This window comes from Temnothorax americanus, unplaced genomic scaffold (genome assembly GCF_048541705.1).
Source record: "Temnothorax americanus isolate GAGA-0224 unplaced genomic scaffold, ASM4854170v1 Scaffold2, whole genome shotgun sequence".
NCBI lineage: Eukaryota > Metazoa > Arthropoda > Insecta > Hymenoptera > Formicidae > Temnothorax > Temnothorax americanus.
The window spans coordinates 4,759,177-4,783,819 of record NW_027509338.1 but is presented as its reverse complement, the minus strand read 5'-3'; the positions used below and the strand labels follow the sequence as shown (position 1 = coordinate 4,783,819).

General features: G+C 38.2%; 1 protein-coding gene across 4 annotated transcripts in view; it reads right to left on the bottom strand.

Annotated features, from left to right (window-relative positions):
- The window catches only part of LOC143897179 (rho guanine nucleotide exchange factor 17), a 116,798-nt gene that overhangs the window by 33,953 nt on the left and 58,202 nt on the right, over positions 1–24,643 (bottom strand). Inside the window, exons 1-5 of one of the 4 annotated variants that reach the window (XR_013256867.1) lie at positions 19,695–20,952; positions 7,633–7,816; positions 5,550–6,176; positions 3,756–3,992; positions 2,218–2,746 (exon numbers count right to left, since the gene is read on the bottom strand). Coding sequence is in view for 3 of the 4 variants with exons in the window: in XM_077405576.1 (XP_077261702.1) it covers positions 2,218–2,746; positions 3,756–3,992; positions 5,550–6,176; positions 7,633–7,797 (1,558 nt within the window). In the remaining variant the exon portion in view is untranslated. Of the gene's footprint in view, positions 1–2,217; positions 2,747–3,755; positions 3,993–5,549; positions 6,177–7,632; positions 7,817–19,694; positions 20,953–24,643 lie in introns of those variants that run through there. The other 3 variants (XM_077405576.1, XM_077405580.1, XM_077405579.1) reach the window with 3 other exon arrangements.

The window sequence follows — 24,643 nt, the reverse complement described above, 5'->3', positions numbered from 1 at the left end:
ATGTCCATTGTAATAATAGAATAGCCAGAAAATTGTGAAAATAACGTAATTGTAGAATTACGTTATTTTATATCTAATAAATATTGAATTTTTGTAGTAATTTTGTAAAGCTTTAGAAACAAAAATACAATGCGTTATTATTAAATTTAATATAATATTGAATATTTTTGCCTAGTAAAATAATAATACAGATAAATTATGACAAAAATTTATTTCAGGGTAAAAAAGAAGTTGAAAAGATAAATAATATAGAAAATGTAAGGCAAATTTATAGATTTTAGTCTAATGCGCGTTACTGTTACTAATCATTATTACTGTTAATTGCGTGTATTATAAGAAAGCTTTTGGTACAAATTCAAGTGGTCTCTACAGATACCTTTCGAATGACGTATAATTTCAAAGATGCGTATTACGCGCGTTTTCAATAATAACTCGAGTACTCTTGCACCGAGCAACAGTGAGGCCGCCTCTCTCGGTCGTAAGAGAAGGCGAGAAACGCAGAGAGCACTAGAGGAAATCCTAATTACCTCCTCGAGTGTCACGTAAGTTTGGCAGCGCTCTTAGACCGAGGAGGTGGACCATTCCAATAATAACAAACAGACGAAGACGCGAGAAGCGGCGCGCACTTCGCTGGCGGAGTTCCGGAGAACGCGGCTGACCGATTAAGATACACGATAGAAAATTTTATTCCGTACAATTAAATCGGAAAAATAAATCAAAATACAATTTCGCTAAAATTTTACTTTCAACGTTGTGAATACGAAAAAATGTATCGTGTGCTAATTATAGTAAACTTTTTCACATTATCACATACATATATGAATATGAGCATAAATATAATCATTTACGTGAGTATCCTCAGAGGAGATAAAATTACGAAACTTATAAATTCAACTTTATGCAGGATCAAACCGTAAGAAATGAAACAAATTTTTCTCGATTTTTGTTAAAGAATAATTAAATTGTATTATATAAATTTGAATATATTTTACTGGGTAGTCATTTTTTTCTATTGTAACACTTGAGATAATAAATTATTAATTTCGAATTAAATAATGTTAATCACAAAAATGCAAATATCAAAGCATACTGTCAATTATCCGATAAAAGTTATTCACACAAGCTCTATACAACATAAACAGAACAGTCAGATAAATAGACTTGGCTTCTACGTTCGCTCGCGGAAAGAGATTTGGGCAAGCGCAGAAAAGTTCTGGCGACGATATTTCAAAAGCACCTGGTTATCCGTCTTCGCAGCCCGCTTTTCGTGCGTAAAAGGTGTCTCGAAAGATTTGTTGCCGCGGAAGCGTGAAGTGTTTCCGGCTTGCCAATGAGTCGCGACGCGTTTTCGCGCTTTCAATGTCGTCATAAAGATGTATCGTTCATATATTTTGTTACTTGAACTTTAAATTGTTATTGTTATCTTAATAAATCTTTTAATAATATATTTATTATATATTAATATATTTATATCTTTTAATAATATATGTATTTAATTATAGAATAAATTTAACACTTTTCTTAGTAATAGAATCGTTTTTTTATATGTCTTTATAAAGTGTTACAATCAAATTATTTTATTAATAAATTTACGTAAATATTATCTTTTCTTTTCTTTATTTCAGTAAGATTTAATGCGGTTAGGAGCGCATAAAATTCTTATCAAAGATATGAATGTGCGAAGCAATTGAAATCTTGTGGTGATCTAAAAAGATAATACGGGTCAAGGATACCAGATGTTTTATTACTATCATTAGAAATTCGAACAGTCGCACACACTTAGCGCTTTTCTTATTTCTAGTCTTTCATTATGCAACCGAAACTACTGTGGTATGTAGTTCAGGGTTGAAACCTAATACAAGGCTGTCACTGTGGCGTTACTTCAGTTCCGTGTTTCCAAAAGTATCTTGTGAAGACACGTGTGGATCGTGGATTAAGAGAAGGACTTTATGGATGAAAATAGCGTTGGCCGCATTGTGATCGCTATCGAATTAAAAAGCTATTTAAAAGCAACATTTTTCTTTTCAAAGATTCGACCGAGCTATATAGCTAAAGAAACTCTACTCGATCGCACGTCCTCGATTTTCCTTCTGCATGACGACGATAAAGTAAATCTTACGGTAGACACAATCTGCATCAGTCTTGCTGTAATTGGTTTAATTAAACCTAAGCTTGCAAGACGCCCCTAATGAGCTCAGCCGGCACACGGAAGCTTACCTTGATTAAAGTCCACCTGGCTGAAGGAGGCACTCCTATAGGGCGCGCCGGATCTGTGAAAGGCGAGCAGCCCACGCGGCTCCAGCCTGGTGATGGCATCCCGGGCCTCCCCCTCGTTACCGCCAACGGAAGCGTTCAGGTTATCGCACAAATCGTCCACACTCGTAGCACTGTTTACCACGGAATCACTGTACTGTCTCAAGTGTTTCGCCGCCTCCGCATTGGCATTCGGTTTGCTCCTGAGGTCACTGACGTCATCACTGTTTCTCTCGGGTCTGCCTGATCTCGAGGTCTTCCTCGAGTCGTGGCAGGACTTCCGGTATACGTTGTTTCCCGAGCGATCACTGAGACACTCTTCACTGACACTTTCACTACGGACCATCGTCTTCGGATTTTCTTGCTGCTGATGCTGTTGCTGATGTTGTTGAAACTCCTGATTGCTATTACCATGCTGGCTGCCCTCGCTATATGTATAGCTGCGATGAGATGAGCGACCCTCACAACGGCCACAATTTGGATTCAAACCCGTCTGAGAAAAACACGCAAAAAATCAGATTTATTTGGCTTTATATTACGTCGAATTAAGTCTGGCAAAAATGCGTGATTTCATTCAAATTGGAAATACACCCACTTTATTTGTGGGCGGATTTTAATTAGATTTATGTCATATAGACACTAAATCCGGAAATAATTCATGCGCGATTATTAAAGTATTATCGTAGGTCAAATGTTATTGAAATTTGCATAACTTGACGTCATGTGTATTAATTCCTGTTACGAGGTAATAATATTACTATTGACGTTATAGCAAGAAATTTATTAGAGGCAGCAGAATAACAGAAATTTAATGTACAAAAATTATGACGAGCTAAATGACAATTTGTGTAGATTATGAGAGAGCGATCATCTTTATGCGTCTTGGCATGCATCTCGAGTTCAGCGAAATCATGACAAAGGAGTCTCGCGAATCATGAACGAATCAGCAAAACTCTTCTCGGATATAAGCGGCAAAATGGACATTGAGATTCGTTAATGAGAAGTATTGACTATGTCCTACGAAATATATCCCGATATATCTATTCTTATATTTTCTCTTAAAATAAAAAATAAATATTTGAAATATTTGATAATCATTTATATCTTTCTTCTTAATGCTATTGAGTGTCACAAATTGAAGAAAGATAAAGATTCTGTCTTAATATAATGCAATTATTTCTAGCAACACCAGACATTTTCTACAAATACAATAGAAGAATACCTCCTTTGTTTGCAATACTAAAAAACCACATTACAAGTAATATAAATTATTAAATAATTTCTGCATAAGCTTGATTTCGTAATAATGTTCAAACGCTATAATAATAATAATAATAATAATAGTAAATAAGTATATATATATATATATAAGAATAATAAATATTTTTTTTCTTGGCAATAGCAAACGTTCGAAAGTATAAAAAAATCCAGTTGTGTAAAATATCACTCGTTCGTGCGTAGCAGAAGACGTCTCTCGTCACTATGACGTTGGAATTCCTCACCTGTGGATAATTTTGAGACGACGGCTGGTATCCGCTCGGAGGAGGGGAGAAAGCCTGCACTCGCGACGGTCTTCTGGGTGGCGGAACCGGTGCTGGTCCCTTGAGCTTCTCGGTGAGCTCGCGAAGGCGCTCGGCCTTCTCGCTGCGGGGGCCGGAAGAGGACTTCTTGCCACTTCCTCCTCCGCCCCCGCTCCACCGAAACCTGTGCAATCGGTCCACCGCTATCACTGCTGGTTCCTGCAGTCGGTCAGGGGAGAACAAATGAATCTCACGGCTTGCAATAGCTCCGATAAAGATACACGTAAAGCCAAGTCGATAAAAAAAATTATTTCTTTCTTATTCTCCCTGCTATCTCTCTCTCTCTCTCTCTCTCTCTCTCTCTCTCTCTCTCTCTCTCTCTCTCTCTCTCTCTCTCTCTCTCTCTATTTTCAATAACTCCTAAACCAATCATTCTAAATTATTATCAAGGCAAGGTTTGACAGAAATAATAAAAATTATCTATCTCCGATTGATATTAAAATATCAATTAATAAACGATTTGTATATTGATAGAGTTATCTAACCAGTCTGCAGCTTAAAAGTCAGACTCTTAGTTTATTTATAGTTTTTTTCTAATTTTCAAAAAAACTGCATATATATAATATGTATATATAAAATAAATATAAACGCAAGAAAAAATTTTGCTTTGCAAATATTTCTCATGAACACAAGTGTATATCATACTTGTGTAGTGACTGACGCTATGATAATAGCGATGCAAGAGTATGTCACGCGGGCGAATGCGTAAAGTGGCAGGCCTAGGTCATCAAAAACTCTTAAGTGTCGCGTACATAAATGTCTAGTCGAATAAGAAGAAGCGATATTCTATTTTCGTCGTCGTCTTTATCTTTTCCCTCTCGGAGCGGCAACGTACCGCGACGCTATACGTGTGAGATGATCCAAAAATCAGGCGGCCGCACGAATGCATGATTTTAAAAAGCAAGAAGAAGAAACCAAGTTGTTCGAATGTGCAGAAAGATCAAGCGTGAATTTTGGCACGCCTCTTTGCAAGCTGATAAATTTCCTTGGCGCGATGAAACCGCGAGAGTTTCAAGGCGAAGTGGATGCGTTGACTGTTTTGTAAAGTTGAAAACGAAAAAATTCGTCCATGGAAAAGAGCAGTTTAAGTAAATTATAAATTTGTTGATAAAATGGTATTAAATATTCTTTTTATCATACTACAATTAAAAATTTGGAAATCTTTTTAGATATAAAATTTTGGAAGAGGAATATCGTTATTAAATTCTTTAAAAAAGATATAAGTAGTTAATAAAAAAGTAGGGTATTTTTTTTTTCCAAAAGTTAGATCAATCAAAGTTATTCACTTCTTTATTGATCATAGGAAATCGAGAAAAAAAAATTTCTTTTAAGACGAAAACTGCTTGTAATGGAGTCTGCCACGAAGATTAAGGTAATTTCAAACCTGTTATCAACAAAATTCACGATGTCATCGAAGAGATGAAATTCCTAGCGGTGACCTTAAGACCTACCTCGGGGCTGCTGACACAGAATCTTCCGGACCTAAGCCACTCCACTTTGTATCCCTTGCGACCACCTTTTTCACCTCACCGAGTCTACGCGCGAAACTCGAACTTTGCGCAGGCTACGGACGAGCGCGATCGAAACGACCCATCGCGAAACAACGATCCACTCGCGGATAATGGAACGGCAAAGAAACGGAATGACTAACTGAACTAACTAAACAAGCGAGGAACAAACGATCGATCTTGGCGCACGATCGACTGAGGCAAGTACCTGCAGCTTGAGCGTCTGATGCTTCGTCCACTGCGCGAGCTGCCGCGGCACGGAAACGGTCTGTGTCGTCGTCGGAACGCCGGACAAGTAGCCGAGCGACGTCGAGGGTGAGCACGGCGTCGTCGTCGGTGGCGAGTACGACGATGTTACCGCCGCCACTGCTGTTTGTGGATAATGCTGCTGGCCGGTGCTGCCGATGTTCCCCACCGATGTTTGAGCCGCGCCGCGACTATTATTAGCGAGCGTCGGCGTCGTCTCCGCGACGCTCGCGGTAGAAGCAGGAAGAGGCGGCGAGCAGCCGGCGGCGATACCCCCGGAGGGATAACCGCCAGCGACGATCGAAGGGCATGACGACGCCGACGATGACGATGACGCGGACGATGCTGCTGTCGCCGTCGAGGACACGGTCGAAGGGGCGGAGATCGCCGGCGGGATTCGTGGGAGCGGTAGGCGCGATCGTGGACCGATGCAGCAACAATCGGCGATGCTGGCCGTTAGATCGATCGGCGGTTTTTCCGCCACCGATCTCTCGGTCAGTCGCTCCCGCGAATCGCCCTCGCGCGAATTCCGCTTCCGCCGGTGCTCCTGCGATCCCTCTCTGGAGTTGGCAGGCGGCATCAGGCTCTCCTGGAACAAACAAACACAATCTTCGATTCTTCGTAAAGCAATTCTCATCGTCGTTTAATCTGTTTGATCGTCCTAAGTTTACCTGTTATTTCCTCTTTAAGAAATAACTCTATCAATATTCTTTTTGCTTCGAAAGTCGTACGTACATTACGTACGCGCTTCAACGTTTATTATTTCATTTCCTAAAGTAGTTCATAAAATGTTAAATATCGTATACTCTTTATAATATATATATATATTTTTTTAACGTCCTCTTATTCAGATGTAAATTTGGAGCTAAAAGTATTGAAATAAAAGATTTAAATCAAATTACGAAGAGAAATCGTCGCTAAATTCTTTCGAAAATAGAATTATGCTATTATAGCTCTTCTTCAGGGCGCCTCGTATATCTTTGTTACTTATTCGCTATTTCTTGTATTTCACACACACACACACACACACACAAGCGCGTCCTCATATTCGCTTTATTTCTCCGTCTGGGGCGATGCGTCTTTTTCGTTTCCTTCCATTTCTCTCATGTCCTTTTACTTAGGGACACTGTTCCCCGCGCTGTCTCAAATGCATCTCGTATTTTTAAACTTGCAAGAAAATGATGTACATGTAAACGTACTACTACGTAGATACTCTTTCTGAGGGCGTATCGCATTTCGTAAATCTTCGCCGCGTTACTCCTAAATCTCAACCAGTTTTTTTCATATCATCAAGATAATATTTTCGGAATCGATAATGGCGTCATTGATCTACACGGCGATAGATAACGGCGATTTATACGGGTCTCGGGCAGAATTTGGCACAGAGGACGGCGCGAATGTGTCACGATGAGATACACGTACGTCGGTCGTATGTGCCGTTGTGACGTCGACGGTGCTTATTATTCCGCGGACAAACCATGAAAAGAAAGGCGGAAAATGTCAGAAAGAGTGGCAGAGGTGAGAATTGAAGAGTCACTTTAAAATCGGCTCAAGTCAGTGACTGGCGAATTCTATTTGTATGATTGGTTCTAAATTTAGATCCTTCAACGTCTGAATTTTCGTGACACGATTGAAGATCGTTACCAGACGAGGTTTAAAGGAAAAATAGCCGGTTTAAGTAGAATTTAAAATAATGCAAATTTTTTCTTTTATACTAGAATAATATAAAAAATAATTTGCTGCAAATCTTATTGTTAAATAAAAAACCAAAATATTTTATATAAAGTACATTCTAAATTATTATTTTTTAATTTTACTTCGGCAATGCATTTAGAAAATGAGTAAACTGCTGACTGCAAGCGATTGAAATAAAAACTTCTTTTTGTAATTCTTTGAAGTACAAATATCTGATAATAATGTCTTGAATGATATGAAAAAAGAATTTTGTAAAACTTTTATTTTCTTCATATTATTCGTAATCTGTGTGTGTGTGTGTGATATTTTGCATTTTATCGCCGTATAATAATAGATGAACTGCACAATACCTGAGAGATCCGCAAACCGTATCTGGTGCCACCCAGAACAACGTACCCGCCACCGACGCCTGCACCCGTCATGGCCCTTGCAGCGCCACCCAGCCATCCTCCGAAGCTACCCCCACCTGTCCTCTGGGGTCCGCTACCCCCGTCTCCTCCGCCAGCGCGGGGCATTCTTCATCCTTCCTTCACCCTGAAATTCAAATCGTGTTACAAGCCGGACTAAAAAGACAATCGAGCGAAGGATGACACGTGCAAAAATAAAGTGAAAAAAAGGACGAATCTTGCCTCGCGCGAGACAGATTACGGCTCGCGTGAATTGTCCTTGGCTGCCTTGCACGAGGACTAACGAGCTAGATTCATCCTATGGGATATTAACGATCTCGGTTGAGTTACGAGCGAGCGGCTCACGCGACGGACACATATCACGCACTTACGCACGCAAAATGCGGGCCGCTGCGTAAATTACTGCGAACGTTCGCGCATTCCCCCAATAACTGTCGGCCACGATCTTATTTATTTATTCATACGCCATCGCCGATGAATGAGACTCGCCGGAATTCGTGAGCCGCGCTACCATTAAAAGTCAGACAGGTCGCGCCGTTACCGGAAGCGACGGAGGCCACTGCGTGCCGTGGCAAGACCAATGCCGGCCGCGAAATTCTTTCTTGGCTCTCACCAGGTCCGAGAAGAAGTCTGCTGACGTCCGAGGGAGGTCTTCCTCCCTCGCGAGTCTGTGGGTCGTTAAAAAAAACTTTGCGAGAATTCGGAGCAATCTATATTCCGGCGCGCGACACAAGATATTTCGAGACTTTACTTTAAATAGATAGATTTAATAAATGCGAGAAATGTTTATATACAATAAATAATTATTTTTCAAATTCTCTGCAATGTAACGTGACTCTGAAATAACGTAACATATGCCTATTCCGTAATACTATTTTTGTAACTTGAGAAATTGCACCTTTGTGATATATTTTTAAAGATAAAATAAGATATGCTTATTTATAGTCTTGTTGCGTGACGTCTAGATCGTGAAGCGAAATAATCTCGTTTATATTAACGAGGCTTAGAATTTGATCAATTTTCCACTTCTCTAATTTTTTATACATAATTATCCTGGTAGAAGTTAAACAGCAAAATATTTTGCATGATTATGTTATGCGTTACAGTGGATACGCCGTTGACATCGTTACTGAATCGTAAAAGCGCACTGTGGAGATATCTATATAGTAAACCGGCATATTTCTGCAAAATGACCGGAAGTCGGCGTCGCGCCAGTGTATCATAACTTTTTCTACATAAAATCAAAACAGAATAATAGAATATAAATTTTATCCGACAAACTTTCCCCACATAAACTTCTGTCTTCACATAAACTATGCGCTATAATAAACTTTAATTTCTTTTTCTCGTATTTAAAACTTCAAATTTTCTATTAAAAATTTTAAAATAAATGGCAACTTGGCACAAAAACATGATAAACAATTATTTACATAATTTTTTTCTCCAATTATATATTTTAATCAAAAAAATTTTACATAAAAAAAAACATACAAGTTTTTATTATATTGGTAATTATAGTCTAATATAGTAAATCAAAACTCAGAATTGAATTTAAAGCATTTAAATGTATATTTAATGTATGATATATGCAGATGATAGCAGATTATGCTGACTTAATGTTTTGTGTATAAAAGTCGTTTATATTTTCTTCTATTATTTCATTATATATAAGCTTGTCCCATTTTATTTTAAATCTGTTTTATGTATACTTCTAAACCCTCGTGGTATTAACACGAGCTAAAATTGCACATTTCCCACTCAGATCAATGGGCGATGTGCCTGATGCTCATCCGAATCAATAAGTTTCACAGATCGCCTGCTGGCCGCTTATCTCGCGGGCAAATAAATAAACAAATAATTAATACAAAACTGTAATTATGCTGCATAAATCTCGATCTGCCACCTACATGCGCCTCCCACGCTTTCGTTATAAAATAATGGTTCAATAAAACAGCGGACAAGTAACGAAAAAATTTCAAGAAAATTCCTTTTTTTTAATAATAAAATATTTTTGTAAAATATCTTCATATTTTACAATATTTAATAATATATTTAAATTAACAAAAATTATTTTCTGCTATAATGGTGGTAAAAAAAAAACTATAATCGAGAAAAAATTATCCAAGGTTATTTTTTTATTATTTTTATATTATTTTATTTCTTGTTACTAATATAGTCATTTTATATAATTTGCTACTGCTTTTTAAGCTAAATATATTATAAAACTAAAATTTTTAAAATAAATAACTAGATTTGCAACTTGACTTTCGAGATTTATGAGGAAATTATCCTTGCCCTCACTTGATATTAAGAAGATATTAACTGACAACTACTTAAATAAATAACAAAGTTTATTGTGAGCCTAACAAAAATATAAGAATGTAGATTTAATTGCGATTTATATCCAAGAAGTTGAAAAAAAATCGCGATTTAATGGATGTCCATTTAAGTAGATAAGCGTGACCGCGGCTGACAGGTATAATGGATGAAATTTCGTTGGAATTCACGCGCAAGGCCTTGCATAAAACGCGCGTCCGCTCCGAATTTATTATCATGCAGCGTTAATGCAAACGGGACGCTTCGCCATGCCGGAAATCACTCTCGGGTATTACTGCACTAATACCCGAGAAACCGATGTATTCGGTACAACCGTCCTTCCAGTTCAACAGCTTCTTTCATTCCGAATAGGCTTTCGATACAAAGTTAACTTCTTGGTTCCGATGCGATTACAAAATTCGCCGGAATTATTCGACTATTCGAATAATATATCCGAATGTAATGTGTCAAAAATAATATAAAAGAATTAATGAATACATCTACATATATTACAAATTAAAATTATTTGATTGTATGTATACGTAGCTTTCAAATTTCTTTCATATTTATATGTATATGTATATGGCAAAATATTTATCGTTTTTTAAAATAAATATCACATGATTAGAATTGAGAGAAATGCTTAACAAAAAGGAGAACGATTGGATCTAACAATAAGAGGCTCAAATGGCATATATTATATCAGAGATGCACGCGCGTATATATGAATGACTCTTAAATATATGTACGTGACTCTATTCTTCGAGAATGCAGTCACGCGTCACTATCATCCGTTAAAAGCATACCTTTTACTACTCATATGTGTCGTTACTATAAGGTAAGGTCGACGGATATCAGTCTTGTTAGATATTCATTACGTCACGTTATCTGTCAATGACAGACTGACATCGTAAGTCGTTGAACTCGCGCCAAAATGCCGATGAATTTGTCGCGACGAAAAGAAGGAATTCAGGAAAAAAAGAATTATTTTTCTCTCGTCGACGTGAAAAATGTGTTCATTGGCGACATTATGTCGTTTGGCGCTTATCCATTCCGTCGTTTGGATTTTTCTAATATATGACAGAAAACGTATTTTCATCGGTGAAAATCGGTCGCGGGATCAACGAGAATGTTGTTTGCCTTATTCAGTGAACAGTGGACATGCTATAACAAATAAAAATTATTCCTGGCGCCTCTGCTTATCTTTATTTTTGCTCGTACAAGTAATTCTTGCTCCTTTGCAAAAAATATAAAACGACATTAAAAGTAATGCAGCATAATAAAATAATAAAGTTGTAACCTATAAGAATTTTTAAATTGATCCTTCAACAAAGATTCAATCGAAAACTGTTATTTCATATAACTTTCTAGTTTTTACTCCTATCAATCTTATAAAAACTACACAAGTTTCAAAGTTTTGATAGGAGTTTGAGATATTAGGAAAATACATAAACAAAATCAATATTCTAAAAAATAAATACATTTTAATAATTATTTACGTAATTTCACAAATTCATTTTTAATGATAAATAATTAAGACTAATATAATTTAAATTATTATAATTGAAACCAAGTGAGAGTTGGAAAATCGAGTGCAATTTGACTATTTCTGCGTGGCGCCCAATTGATAAACAGGCTTCTACAAGTAATTGAGACCGCACCAAGACCGAATCAATATCGTCGAGCAGGATGTTTATTCGTATTACAATTTCCAAAGCGATCCTATACCTACATATATTCCAGATTTATCGCACCATACCACATTTATCTTCAATCTACCACACTCTACTATATCGTACATACGCAGTTAATGTTTGCAATACATATCTTAAAGTTCCTAATCGTATCCGGATTTTCTTTCAATGCAAAAATTCCTTTTATGATATTCATATGCATATATTAATATATAATAATGTGATACTAATTGTAATGTAAAGAATACCTATTATGAAAAGTTATACTTATCTTAATGATTATATTGTTACGAGGAGCTTTATCTTATTAAATTATTAAATTGTTAATGTTAAATCTTTTTCTATGCAATGATTAAATTATATATTTAAGTATATTCAAAACGCACGTAAAACGGTTAAATGTAGAAGTGAAAAGCGAGCAAAGAACTTAGGTAAAAATAAAAAACAAAGTCGCGGGCAACACGCGTGAGCAATGCATCTTCAATCTTCGCGCATTGCTGTTTTGATCGAAGGAATTCTTGCCCTGGTGTAAGATCAAGATCGCAGAGAAAAGGAAGGTCCTGTCTCATCTGGCACGCGGAGCACGTAAGAAAACCGAAACGAAAGTGCGAATCTCTCGTAGGCTGGACCTCTGTTATATAAACGCGTACGTCGCGTTTCAACTCATTCAATCCGCGTTCTGTTTGATCCATATTCCAATTGAATCAATTCACGCGGTTAAAAAAGCAAGTCAACGGGATTTAAATGCAATCGAACGATGCATAATACTTTCTTTAGCAATGATTCCTTTGTTTCACATGTTTCCTGTACCAATATAGGTTTCGTTTAATAAGTGTGTAAAATATAACATTTAAATTCATTACAATAACTTACGTACGCTGTATATTTCTATAAACAACTCGCAGATTATTTTTCTTTTTTATCATTCTGTATTTTTATTATTATTTTGAATTCATTTTCATGAGAGAAAAACATATATTCTCCGTGAAACATATTTTCTATACGAATAATGCAAAACTCAGTTATTACTGGTGGCGGGTCAATGCCAATCCCCCGAAAAAGGAAAACATCGAATAAAGAAAAGCAGCCACATTCAATTTCGCAGGACATTATTTACACATGAGGGGGCAACTCGTCCCAGTGCAAATAACCGATAAACATTCGCGATGCTTTGTCATCGCGGCACAACGCGTCGCGTCGTGAGGTTTATTTGCGAAACGATAAACACCCGCGTCAAAAGTGCATTCCCGCTGTATTTCGACGGTTTTGCGCCGGACTCGCGACTTTACGTCGCCAGAAACGAGGACGTCAGATATTAGTCATAAACATCAATAATTTCAAGTCATGAACGATAAAAAATTTAAATTAAGAATAGATCTGAACGTATGGGATGTAACTATAAGTTGACATTTTCAGGTAACTGACTTAATATTTTACGCTTCAAAGTGGTACTTATTCTGCATATATATATATATATATATATATATATATATATTAATTTAATATATATTAATTTAAAAAAAATATCGATATAAAATTTGGTATGTAATAAATGTAAAACAATCTGAACATTACTTTTAAAGAGAGAAACCGCCTCACACACAACATATTATTTAATAACCGAGAATGCTTTTTTTGATAATTTAAATTTTTGAATGCACTTCTCAAAGGAAAATCTTGAAATTCCTCGATGTAGTATCGTGTTCCAAATTTAATACCTGGCCACTAAGGCGCAAAACTTCGAAATTGATGGAACGCCCATAATTGTAGATTTCATATTTCAAACATTTTCCTATCAAAAACAATGCCCTTCCACTAAGAACAGGGATGAAATTACGATCTGAAATAATCGAAAATCATTAATAAAAATTTATATAACTTACACTTATCTTTTAAAATATACTAAATTATTTAAATTTTGTCAATATAATGACGTTTTGTAAAAAGAGAACTATGGAAACTTATATACATTTGATTTAAAAAATGTTTAGAAAACTTTTAAATATTAAATATGTTTTATGTAAATATTAAAACATTTTATCTGATAAATAACATTTGCTGTATAACATACATATGCACAAAATACACAATTTTCGTTATGCTTATATAAAATATTATAACTCTAAAGTATTGTAGAATCTTACAGCAAAATTTAGATGCGACATAGAATGCGCCTGCATCTATATATCTGTAATATAAATTGCTTGTTTGTCACAACAGGCTTCTGTGTTGTGAAACAACGCGTAAACTTTATTATCTAAATAGATTTCCATACTAAAATATCTATTAGAGCATCAGAAGACTCTTGTGCCGGAGGCAAGCTAATAGTCTCGTGACTGCTAGCCGTCTGTGCTCCAAACGATCCGCCAACGTAATACTTCCTTTATCCCGTGGAGAATGCAAAGGCAGCCAGCTCACCGGGGGGGTTTCGAAATTTTTCTCTCAGGGAAACGTTTCTAAATATAGAGAGATGCGTATTAACCTTTTACACAGAAACATCCCGACCGCTGGGGCTTTTGTATGTACATCGATTTTGCTCCGGGTCAATCTGCCATTCGCTCGCCGAACAGATTCGCGTCAATCACTTTTAATTGTCGCAAACATCTGCTCGCGCGAAACGTCTTTCGTGTTATACGAGCGAGAAAATGACGCAGCAACATTGAATATTTTGTATGGTCTCAACGGGTCTCAAGCAAATATCAAGATATCTATAAAAATAAAAAAAAAAGATTTATAATTTACATATATAAATATAAAAGATATCATTTGCGTAGAGTATAACAGAGTATAAATGTAGACATAAAATGTAATGTAAAGTAGTCTAGATAACATTGCATCTTACTTTTCATTTAACTAAGCAGAAATTATCGAAATAAGATGTCAAACATCCCGGAATTATGAAGTTAAGGGGTGATCTATAAATCCAAACGCAGTAGCCCGATAATTAGCCAATAGGGTATTTCTGACTTTATGCTTAATTAAGCAAGCGCGATTTAAGCCGATTTAATCGACGCGCCGCGACCATCCCGTCCCGGTGTCCGTTCGTCGCTTTTTCAAATAAATTAATTCGCGATCTAAGTCTAAACGGTCGTGTAAGCCGCGCGGTTCCCTCATTTGCATATCGATCGAGAGTTGTCCCATAAGTCACTGCAAATCGTTCGTTATAAATCGCCGCACAAAACTGGCCGACGGCTAGGGAATACCTGCCCGCTCCTGTAATCCTCTTTCTGCCAGTTTCTGCAGTATATGCATACCGTTGCTTGAAAAGTCCGCGAAACTTATTTTCTTCCATCCCATTTTCGACGGGTCGGATTACGTCATTAATTAATCGTTATTAACGTACAAGATACGATGTCATATTTTTGCCACGATGAGTAACTGTGTTTCATTCCTAAGAAAATTAGAGAGGGAGAGAGAGGGAAAGAGTCGCGGCGATATTTATATCTCATTCGTGAGCGGCATGACGTGTGACGTGTGCCGGGATTCGACATTTCTCGCGATGCGTTCGCCAATTTCGCATGGCGGAAGTACCGCAAATGAAACACTTGTTTAAGAGTAATTGGATCCAAGTAATTTCTGGGAAGTTGTTTTGAGAGAACATATTATGAAATACTTAATATGAGTGGACTTTGAACGATAATGTTCTTTTCCGCATATCGTTATAATGTAAAATAACCTATCATATAAGTAAAACACGATATTTAACAGAGTATATTGCTCTCTGTATGTTAAATACGTAAAAGAGGAACTATAGATTACCATGACAGAAATAGAATGAACAAGTTGTCTATCACTAATCAGTCAATATAACACGACAAATCATCATTATCGCATTCGATAATGACTTTATTATCATGCAAGCAAGACGCCCTGATGTCTCGCAATTCGTCAAATGTTTATCTAACAAATTTCGCGATGGAATGTTGGCACTTCGCACGCGTACAATTACTTCTTTTCTCTCGGAATCATGCCAAAGAGAAATAAAAATTACTGGCATTGATTGAGATCGTGATGATGAAACGAAGAGGGAGATCCGTAATTATTTTCAACGTGCAGTATGTTGTTAAAAATGTGAGTAATAATTTTGTTAAAATCAAGTAATGAAAATTATCGAGATAAAATATAAATTTAAAGAGAGAGAGAGAGAGAGAGAGAGAGAGAGAGAGATATTTCAGAATATATTAATTAACTAAAAAATCTGAAGAAAAATGTTTCTCTATTAAGATATAATATAAATAAAAACTATTTTTGTATTTATGTATCAAAAACAATTTTGTTTTGACGATAAATACACTTAGTAAATTATTTAAAAAATTGAAATTAATGTAATAAACTTTAAGTGCTGTTCTTGAGCCTCAAGCAAGCTTATAAGATTTGAGCTATAGTTCATGTGAAGTCTGAAGACTGAAGTCACTGTTACGTTTATCTCGCCATGATAAAATATTCTTATCAGTCTTATATACTAAACAAATAACAAATGTATCAATTCATATGATCGGCACACCAGGTACATACCCTCTGAGAATAAATTCACTGTCATCAACGAGTCCCGTCATCGCCTATTTGTCTCTCATTTTCTCAAAAGTCTAATTCTCATGTACACGCGTCTCACTATTCACCACATTGCCAAGCGTTGCTTGATTATGGATTTACTAAAAAAGTTTTCTTGAAAACTCTTCTGAGCATTCAGATTTTTCAGCTAATTTTATTTAAAAATCATATACCGCGATTGTGTTTTACGATTATTTTCACGAATTATATCGCTCAAACTTTTTTTTCGGCTTATTGTAATCCTAACTTTCTTGTCCTCGGTATCTTCACCTCAGGATAATACGAAAGTACGTATATATATATACCTTTTCTGAGAAATTCTTAAAATATTTTACGTGCTTTCAAAAGTTTCAAAGTTCTCCTCAACAACCCTTAAGAGCGTCTTCGAGATTCTTCTTGAGACTCTCTCAGGATTTCTTTACAAGCTCTCTTCGATGCTCTTCAAAACGTTCTGTGTGTTCGGGGTTTTCCTCACGGTTCTCTTCAAGACCGTTACACGAATCACGAGACAGACGTTCGCGCACGGGCGTGGCGGATGCCAAAAAATTTCACCGGGAACTGAAGCAACCACGGGAGGAGCAGGAGGTGAGGGAGGAGCAGGGGCAAAAGATCAGTGATGCACAGGCGAGGAACACGATGCCACCTTGGTGAAAGCCACCGCGATGAAGAGGCTTCCTTGCCGCACCGAGTGTCGCTCCCGCCAAGCGGAAGATTATCTAAATAGACTCCGCGGGCCAAAGAGGGAAGGAGCAGAAGAGGAACGAGGACGGCGGCTTAGGAAGAGAAGAGGACCCACAACGAGTTGGTATTTATACGTCGTGCCTTTGGAGAGCCAGTGGCCGCGACCAGGAACATCCCTCTTCGTGTCCGCGGACGAAACGCACCGGATGCCATTGATTCTCCTCAGCCCCTCAGCCGTCGATTGGAATTCTCGGGGCGACAGGAATTAACAGCCTCATCGGCAATAAGATCTGAGAGACAGAGGGGGAGAGGGAGGAGAGAGAGAGAGAGAGAGAGAGAGAGAGGAGAGAGAAACGCGGGTTAATCGCACCGAGCGAAACCGAGGACCTTTACTCTTCGGTTACATCGTTTCGCTGTGCATTTCTTGGGTGGTATAGAGATTACTGCGAGATCTAATCTGAGTTTCGTCTTCGGATTTATTTCACCGTTCATAGCAACGCAGTTGTAACTTTTAATAAGTAATTATGTATAGTATCTTTAATTATGTACGGCAAGCTCTTACCGCATTTTCTAACAACAATATGTGTGTGATTAAGAAATGTGTCTTTTATTTTATCAGGGGCTTCATGAATATTATTTACTTTCACAATATTTTCCAACATTAAAGTTTAAGTACAATTGTAATTAACAATCATTGTTAAAAAATTGTGTGTTAAAATAAAATTTGAATATGGGAGTAAAGCAAAAAATGAACTTGAGGCTTATATATTGCAAAAATCCTTAGATTTGTACGACTACTTATAAATAAGAAATTATTAATGTTTCAACATTTTAATAAAAAAGATTTTTAAGATAATTTATATATAATTCTGCGTTTAATTTTACTAAATCTTATATTTTATATATAATTAATTATTAAAGTTTTTGAAGTTAGCTTGAAACTCAAAGTAATTTATTTTCCTATTTAATTGTCCGTATTAATAATAAAAATTTATTTTATAATTGTAATATAAAGTACAAGATTTATGATTGTTTCGATTATCGGATTTGAGAGACGAGAGAAGATTGCAATGGAGGAAATCTGAGTAGCACACATTCGCAGCTGTTTTAATACAAGTGTGGGTATCAGGTGCTAAACCTGATGATTGCGCGTTTGTGCGCAAAATTCCTTAGACGCTTACGTAACCACGGATACAATAAACTTAGTAAAAAAAAAAATAATAATAATAAAACTTGTGCCATTTGTATAATCAACTGTAAGGAGCAGCAAACCACGCGGTGGAATTTCTTCTTGTTTGTCCTCCCGTTCCTTAAGACGATTCGTGTTTCACTCTCGATAGCATCGTAGACTTCGATAATTAATTTGAGAAAAAATAACAAATATTCGATAAGCGTGGCAAATATTAGAAATTCCGCAGAATATGTCGTTTTTCTGAATCAACTTGTGATAAGCCATATGTCAATCTTTTAAAATTAGAAAAAAATCAAGATATAAAATATACATTGTTAATTTATCCGATAGCTTTTGTTAAGAATAAATTCTTGAAGTAAAAGAAAATACGTAAAAAATATCGACGTTGAATACAGACAAATAATTTTTAGCAAATATAATTGGTTAATAATAAATAAAGATTTGTTCCATACTGGATGAAACTGGACATCTTCGGAAGGAAAGAATGGAAAAATATCGTAGATCGCGGATATGAAAACAATGGAGAGGGTCGCGCCGACATTTATGAATATAACGTTCGCTCGTCCCGTGGCGTTGTTCGAGCGGAAAACATCGCGATTTTTTGCCGATCGGTGAAAGTTCAGCGGTGATCCCAGGCAATCCCGGAAGCCGCGCTCCTCAACTCGTCGCAACGTGGAAAGAATCGGTATTGTGCATCGCACGCGCTCACGCTCACGGACGAATGCGTGCAGCTGCCTCCCGGTACAGGCCGTTTCAGCGCGGGCCGTTGAACCGAAACGGTCAACCGGAACGACGTCCGATACTTTTTCCTTCTTCAATAACGGGCGATCCGCCACGCGCGGATACTAATCGAGCGAAAATCAAGGACGCGCCGGCGAACGTCGAGCGCGTCGCGACCCATCGCGCTCGATTTCAGGGCCAAGAAAGCGTATGCATTGCATTGCAAGGGCAAGGGACTCGACGCATTCGAAGAAGCGAATTTTTACAGATTGCTCGCAGTAATGAATTTTAATAATAATTCACCCTCGGATTTTCAGTCGGAAAATATAAATATCTAAAGCGAGAACTTAAAGAGTATCTTCATTTTTGAGAGGCCCATGTCTAAAAATTATATGCTAAATGTAATCTAAAAAAAAAAGAAAGTAAGAGATTCCAAAATATGTTTAAAATAAAAAATGCATTTAATGTGAGATTAAAATTATTGCCATGTACATTTAGCGCTAAATATAAAATAAGATTTTTAATATAAAATGTTAATCTGACAATGAAAAAACTTGTTTAATTATAGGATGCTGGCGTCTCAGGATTCATAGAAATCTAGAATCTTGGTATCCCAAGATTGTCGAATACAAAGATCGCATCATCCCTTAAACCTCTCACGTTTCACTCGGTATAAAGTTCTCGGCTTATTTCCGAATTCTCGGCGTCTAATCCACGTAACATCTGTAAAGTTTAGGATTATCGCGTTCTGTGATCTTCGAGCCGTACCTTGTGTCCGACATTCACACATTCCGGCACTACAACGCAAAGTTCTTCTAATACGCCGTTGTATAGATTAATAGCGGACTTACTTCTGCGGACGATCGAAAATACTTTCGCCGATGCCCTCCGCGCGATTCCACCTGAGAAAGTCAACGATCGCTGGGTGACAACGTGCAGATCCATGATCAGAAATCCGTCAATGGTTGATATATCTCGCCAGCAACCGAGCACACGCAGACTCGCGAGATTTTCGTCGATGCGCCCGCGCGTTTTACCGCGAGTGCACGCGCACTCACCGCGACGTTCGCGTCGGTCGCTCGGGAAAATCAGCGATCTCGATCACCAAAGAGAGATCCAGTCAAATCGCCGAGTCGATCTTAGTCAACCGCGCGCACTGGCACAACATATATCCGTGGCACACATTAGAACAACGTAGCCGTTCTACAAATCTAGATACTTCACTTCCTCCCGATTCTGCCTTTGGACCGTTTGCTTCCTCCGCAGGTTTATCACCTGATCACCTACCGAGAGAGAATCCATGAATTACGATCGCGATATTTTTTTACTTTATGGATGCAACTTAATGGAACGTTGAGCCTGCAGAGACTGGCCAGATCTGAATTGCACTGTAAGTTTGATTTGCGGGAATTTTGCGTGTGCCTCCAAGTCAAGAAAGAAACGACGCTTCGCGCGTGAATTATGACTATATGATTCACATATCGGATGAGTAATCTCTTTTCGCTCCGCGATATCGAGAAACGGTTTCGCACGATACAAATCGCACAATGTACTTTCCCACTTCACTTCAATCCTGTCGATGGACTCCGATTCTACTCTCGTACGTCTTTCACTCGCAATCATCTGAAAGAGTAATCACTTAACACTCAAGTCGGTAAACTAAGAAATTTCCTATTGACCAAGATTTTCGCGTCACTCGTTTTTTACCTGCTCTCAATGTGCAAAATTTTATTTAAAAATTTTATCCATTTTAAAATTTAACACAATTTCTGACTTCCAACAAAGAAGAAAAAAATCGATGCACGTAAAATTCACAATAAAGTTAAACTCCTAATTAGCGCGACGAAACTCCGATTCGTGCACGCAATCTTTCGAAAATCTTTTCGATCGCTGTCGAGCTGGATGCTTATATCCACGAGGACTCACAGGTTTCACAGATTCCTACGTCCTTCTCTCCCCGAGGAGAAGACGAGAGCCGCGCACAAAATAAACGCACTCTCGAAATTGGCTCCGGCCTCGATCGGCGTGGATCGGTCCCGGCGGCAGACTCGCGACGCGCGCGCGCGAGGACGCGTCGCAGACGATCGCGGGCGATCTACGGGATCGCGAACATTGTGACCGCTCGGCGGCCTCGGCGCGGCTCTCGAGCGTGTATGCGTAATCGCGGCGATATAAGGTGGCCGCGCGACGCGGTTTCACGGATGCAGAGAGAAGGGGGTTACATCAGAGAGAATACGAAGGAGTCCGCTCTCGCGGCTCGGCTCGGCTTGTCGTTCACGATGACGACGACGACGACGACGACGACGGCAACGACGATGACACGACGCGCGAGATCGCGCCGTGCCGAGGCACCGCTTCGACTCCGCTTCGTTTCGCGAGCGCCGGGACCGACGAATGGCCGTTCGGGACCAGCTGGGTACCGCGATGTAGCTGGCCCGACTTGACGCGAGAGACCATGGCGCGTATGCACGAGGCAAGGCGGATCCGATAGCACAAACCGGCACGAAGGAACGGCTTCGACGGCGCGGAGCGCGAGCGAGAGGGGCCCGACGGGGCCTAATCTGACCGGAGGGGCTTCTATACCCCCTTCGCGCTAACTCTCCCACGGCGAAAGGTGGTCGCCGACCGCGCGAGATGCTGCGGTCGGCCGAGATTTTCCTTGCCGACCATTCAGCATTAACAATAATACTTTTCTTATGTTATAAAAGCTTTACATGAGTTTTTTTTATACAAATAGCTTCAGATATAAATTGTATTAAAAATTGCAAATACAATTTATATAAATATAACATTATATTCTTTACGAAAAAACTTATCAAATTTTAATTACGTAAAAAACTATGATTTTCTCTCTCCTTTGGATCTTTATTTCTAATACTTTATTTTGTAAGAGTTTCTTTTTGAATTTATTTTAAAGTCTTGGTATTACTGAGAAATGTATTACGACTGTGCGTCTATAGGCCCCTTAGTTGAGGTTCTTATTTCGCTTGGGCGGGAGAGATCTCAGATTCAAACAACGCGTCGCGTGGCTGCTCCCACGCCACGCCGACTAAATATTTCACGGAATATATTAAGATATTAGTCACGTAACTCTGTGGATCCGCTACTATTAGCTTTCGAAGTAAAGTGATTTCCACGCGATCTTAAGGCACGTGATTGGTGCCCAAAACATGCGATATTTCAGTCTTGATACTAACATCCCACATTTTCTTTTAACAATAACAGTTGATTCACTGAGATAATTATAGGCTTTCTAATTTCTAGAGTATCATTTTTCAAACGTTTTTACATTACTGTCTCCAAACAGAATTCCAAAAAATAGATACATAAAAAATCAATTTCTAAAGCATCATATTTCAAACATTTTCACGTTACTTCAAACATAATCCTGACAAAATGGATACATAAAAAAATCAATTATGTAAAAAATTAAAGTCGAAGATAATTATAATAACGGTTAATAAGAAATGAATTGTAATAAATTAATATTTCTATTGTCTTTCAATATTCTCATTTCTTAAACTTTGCGATATTTTTCATTATATATTATAAAAATACCTTAAAGGAACTAACTTGAAGCAATAAATTTAAACCTTGCAAACAAGGTTGTAGTCTCCAGATACGAATCTTATTGTTATCAATTCTTCGACTCATTGTCAGACTACGTATCTATCTGGCGTCATACCGTCGTTGGCTAAACGTGCGAGGGGTCGTGTTTCCATTCGCAGATAATTCACGAGAGAGTTCACGTTCAGAAATAGTTTGAAAGAAGAGAAACCTATTTCTTCGTCTCTTATTTTACGGACAAATTAACATTTGTATTAACATATCCGTACTTTTACACGCTTAATGATTTTTTCATGATTAAATTTATTGTTAAATTATTGAAGTTAACACAAACATGGCATATATCTCAACCTCTCTGTTTCTCTCTTCTCTCTCTCTCTCTCTCTCTCTCTCTCTCTTTCTCTCTCTCTCTTCCTCTCTCTCTCTCTCTCTCTCTGTTTCTCTGTTTCTCCCCTTGATGCTGATACTTCGTTCAACTTGAGTATGACTCTAGTACTCCGAGTACGTTAAGTTCACTCGAGCAGTTACGAGCACCGAAGGAATTAAATCAAATTCGGTTCGGATAATGCGTCAGATAATATAATGTGCCGCCGAAATATTTTCCGTTCCAGAAACCAGCTGATTGCAAAATTAAACAACCGCGACGGGCCGCGCGATAACAGTTTTATCACAAAGATAATAATTTTAAAGTCTGAACGCTCTCAACGGTACAAACCCAACATCTAAATCAAACCTGTAGTAACTGCATTTATATGCACCACAATTTTATTCGCAATTTTAAATTAAACACCTAAATATTATTACAAATATTACCCTAAAATTATTATTTAATAAATAATTGTCTTTAATGTCTATATTCTTGTAACGTTTATGCGCGGTTATATTGTTTACTGCAGAATGATCTGAAGAAACGTTAGCCAAAAGCTGCGAGCTTTGATAAACAAGAATAAGCAATCGCGCACACGATACACATATGTGCATACGCTCGAAATCATTTACGTTCATCGGCAGAAGCGGCGCGACGGAATGGTTGCTGGGTTTACTGATTATTCCGATTTGCTCAATTTGACCGGGGCATGAGATGAGCCACGTGCCGGGTGTTGGTTGAAGATTCCCGCAGCGTTGCCAGTCCACAGTTGTCTTCATTCCAACCATTGACACTGTTGAAGTACGGCCTCTCGACTAGATGGCAACGTTGACATTGCCGCGCGAGCGTGCAGCTGGCATGATGCTCCGAGTCCGACGCCTAAATCGAGAGACAGTTTACAGTGGTCCAGCGGATGCTAAGGTAGGCTTAGAGCTGCGCCGCGAGGGAGCCGATATGGTAGCGGGCGATCGTATAGAAAATGGTACGGAAGAATGGAGAACGGAGGGATCTGTATCTATCCGCATATAACGCGCGCACATGCACATGCGTATATTTATAGCTTCTTCACTAGTCGGCATCAGGAGAAGACTATAATACGGGATCAGTCTCTTGCTCCGTGTTTAGGCGCCGCTGATACCTCGATAGCGGGGTGGGAATTAAATTTGAAATTACCTGTCTGTGGATGGAGACGAATATTGACGACACGCGCGCGGTTCATTCGAAAGTTTGAGAGGGCAATGATCGACTTAGAACTTTGGATGTCTGGAGTAGAATGGATTTTGGGACCCTACGAGCATACAGTCGAAATAATTCATATTTTCTAAAAAACTGTTTTCTATATTATTATCAAGGAGAAATGGTTACATTAGTAATAACGCAGTTTAATCGTATTCAATAAAATAATTTCATCATTATTACTATCCGATACGATCAGTTTCTCAATTCTGCATTACCCGTTCTGTCGCATATGTCGTTTCCGACTGGATATATCTTGCACCTTATAGTATTGCTAATCCCAATGACGTTAATCCTGCTTGTCGATGATCTACGGCGTCTTAGAGCACCGCTATCTCGACGAACGTCTGGATCCATTACGCCGTTCGTTGTTGCGCCGAATGACTGTGAGGATTTATAGGCATGTAGGCACTGTCCTCCCCGGAGTGAATGGATTTTATCATTTCATAGAGCCCCGTGAAATTCCTCATGGCCGGCCGACAATGACGGCCAATCAACAAACCATTCTTGATCTCCGCGTACGGCGATTACAAAAGGAAACGTTCGAAACGTGTCCGTCTAAAATTTTTAGTGACCCTCGCTTTTTTTTCTTCACGTCACTGTTCGTTTATTTTATTTCAATTGAGTTAC